The sequence below is a fragment of the Penaeus monodon genome, chromosome 20 (genome assembly GCF_015228065.2).
Source record: "Penaeus monodon isolate SGIC_2016 chromosome 20, NSTDA_Pmon_1, whole genome shotgun sequence".
Taxonomy (NCBI): Eukaryota; Metazoa; Arthropoda; class Malacostraca; order Decapoda; family Penaeidae; genus Penaeus; species Penaeus monodon.
In genome coordinates this window covers 40,820,625-40,823,519 of record NC_051405.1, presented here as the reverse complement: position 1 = coordinate 40,823,519, position 2,895 = coordinate 40,820,625, and the positions used below count along the sequence as shown (strand labels likewise).

Sequence of the window (2,895 nt, the reverse complement as noted above, 5' to 3'; positions counted from 1 at the left end):
AGGACGGGGGGGGGTAACTGAGGTGTTCTTTCTGTTTGATTCTCAATGTATTCTTCCCGAGATGAGAAACCTGTGTTTAATATATGACTAGATGCTAAAGTATGACTATTCCTCCCTCTTATAACATTGACAAATGCATATAGGTAATTATATACAAATTGACAGTAACAAAAGCATTTATTTACCATTTCAAATCAGTGATGTCGTGCAGTACTGATATCCGATCTCGGAAAGAATAACAGATGAAGATCAACCAAATGAATATCTCAACTAAATGATGCATATAAAATACTGTAAATAAATTGCAATCTGTACAGGGCACAGTTCCCTTTCTATAAGATTCAAAATGCACAGACACTCAATACAGTTTTGTTAATTAGACATTATCTGCCGACCATTTCTATTTTCATAATTAACACTGAAAAGATATATATACCATCAAGTAACACATGTCTTATCAAAGAACATTAAAAAATCACCTGACTGTACAAGCTGAAATTACCCTACAAATATTTCAATTCTTAATACAAACTTTTTAATTGTGTTCCTCACTTGACTCATTACTTGCACACAAAGTTAACATTTCATGATTTAACTCTTAATACTTTCTTATTGCAAATTATTTGCAATTATTCAATGCCTTATATGCAGCAAGACTCTAGTTCTTCACAGGTAAAAACTGCCTTCCTGCTTTCTAACAATAATCATAAGGATATTTACATTTGTGGATACCTTACAGGACAAGTGGAGTCTGTAGGGATATCTAAAAATCCAGTAGACCAGGGGGTATGTACAAGAGGCTGTTCTTGAGAGAAAAAATATGTATCACTTGTTCTTAAACTTGAACTCAAAATAAAAATTTGACCAATAAAACATAATACAGAGGCCTACCATCCATTCTGAATTTGTTTACTTACCTAAACAGAATCTATAGCACATTTATATTGGGCATTCCCTATAGGGGAATGTGTATAGCTCAACCAAGCTGATCAAAGCATAGCAAAAAAAAAGAACCAAAAAAGTTCTAAATAATCTCTTACATTCCTTTCTCTCTTCTTCTACTATGCTGTAATTATATCTGTAAATTCAAAGCAAAGATGCTAATACTAAAATGAATTCCAACACACTGTCATTGAAGTGTCAAATTTAGAGACATTGCACATCTATTTTTTTTCAGTTTAGCCCCTGTTACTTTAGGATGCCTTACAATCAGTTTCAAATTTCAAATTTCCATAGACTAACAACACAAGTAATATTTGCTACAACTTACCAAAACGTCAAAATGTACTTTCAAATACACTTGTCATGAACAATTAAGAATTCAAAAACAGATCTTAATTTTCTCATAATTTTATTATCAAATGAAGTTTACAGGTGAAAGATAGTGACAATTTACATGAGCAAGTGAATATAAGTTTCTGATTTACAGTGATATCTCCCACTAATATGTAACTTTCTGGTGTACAAAAAATCAATATTCCGTTTCTAGATCTTGTAAGCAGCTGTTTCCACATTACACTGTGATGGTGATACAGCCCTGCAATTGTCTTTTCTGCTTCAAACACTCAGGTCCCCATAAACTTTGTAACACAAAAACCAAAAACACGGCACTGGTTAAGCATCAAAATTTACGACTCAAATGAAGATATGTATTTATGATTTGCTCTTCCTTTTCTGAAATTTTTGTTTGTTTCACAGCCTTCCTATGGAACAAATGTCTGTAATTCTTTATTCTTTAATTCTCTTCATGAGAATGAGTGTTTTTACTGCATCAAGAAGTACAATTATTACATTAGCACAACTAGATATGAACCTTAATGCAGCTAAAATACTGAGTTCATAAATGTGGTCCAAAATTCAAGTCTCTGGGGTGACCAACAAAAGAAGGAGCTAATCCACTATTCACAGACCATGCCACGCACTTACATTCTTAAATTTTATTCACCGGTCTTACTACGTTTTCCTTATTCTATCTTATTAATAATAAACCTGCTTTAACCACATTCCCAAAGATAAACTCCTCTTTATGAAGAGACAGACATCTTCTTGTGTTAATAATTAAAAGAATTAAAAAAACAATTTATAATTGGTAATAATATACACATTCCATAGCAGATATATAAAAATAAGAGAGTTCCCCTTGCTTTCATTCTCCTAACCTTCTCAGTCAAATGTCTGTGTACACATATACTCAGTATTTATTATATCAAAATACACATGCAAATTCCAACTCATCCTGATTCAAGCAAGAAGTGGTAAATCTACAGGCTATGTATAAGTTCTTTACCTTCATCTATTCCTATACACATTTTGCGCTCCATCAGTTATTACTAGTACGACTGCATTTTGGTTCACTGGTTGTGGTTATGCTAAGACAAGTCCTATTTGCAACACTTGCTCGCTATAAGTTTAAAATATGATATCATAATAATCTTCTGTTATTCAACGTGAATATATTGAGAATCTTTAACATTATTAGTCTTATATATGGGAACAAGCAAAACTTAAATAACCAAAACAATTCTTTGTAATATATTACAATCAAACACTGATTTTCCAAATGAACAGCCATCAAACTTATATGCATACCTTGTTAGAAAGGAAAAAGGGGTTAATGATAATTAAAAACACTTCTTCACTTTAATATGTTCTAAAGTTCATTTTACCAAATTTCCTGTTTGTATTAGTGTATCCTGGTAAGTTCCTCTACTGTTTTAATTAAGTCCTCAGGGGTTGCCTCCACTTTCATTCCTGAACCATCACTGATCTGTGAGGGAAAAAAAAACATTTCACATAAGCAAAACCTGAAAAACTTGATACATAATATCATTTACTACCATTAAAGTTAAGAGTTACTTCTGAAATGATGATGCAATCCATTTGTGTTATTTGGTT

The 2,895-nt window shown here is 32.0% G+C and overlaps 1 protein-coding gene across 1 annotated transcript in view; it reads right to left on the bottom strand.

The window, feature by feature from the left end:
- Positions 1-1,334: 1,334 nt before the first annotated feature.
- LOC119585819 (DNA damage-binding protein 1-like) overlaps positions 1,335-2,895 on the bottom strand; it is a 22,933-nt gene continuing 21,372 nt past the window's right edge. Inside the window, exon 24 of the mRNA XM_037934545.1 lies at positions 1,335-2,767. Coding sequence (XP_037790473.1) covers positions 2,684-2,767 — 84 coding nt within the window. The 3' untranslated portion in view covers positions 1,335-2,683. The remainder of the gene's footprint in view (positions 2,768-2,895) is intronic.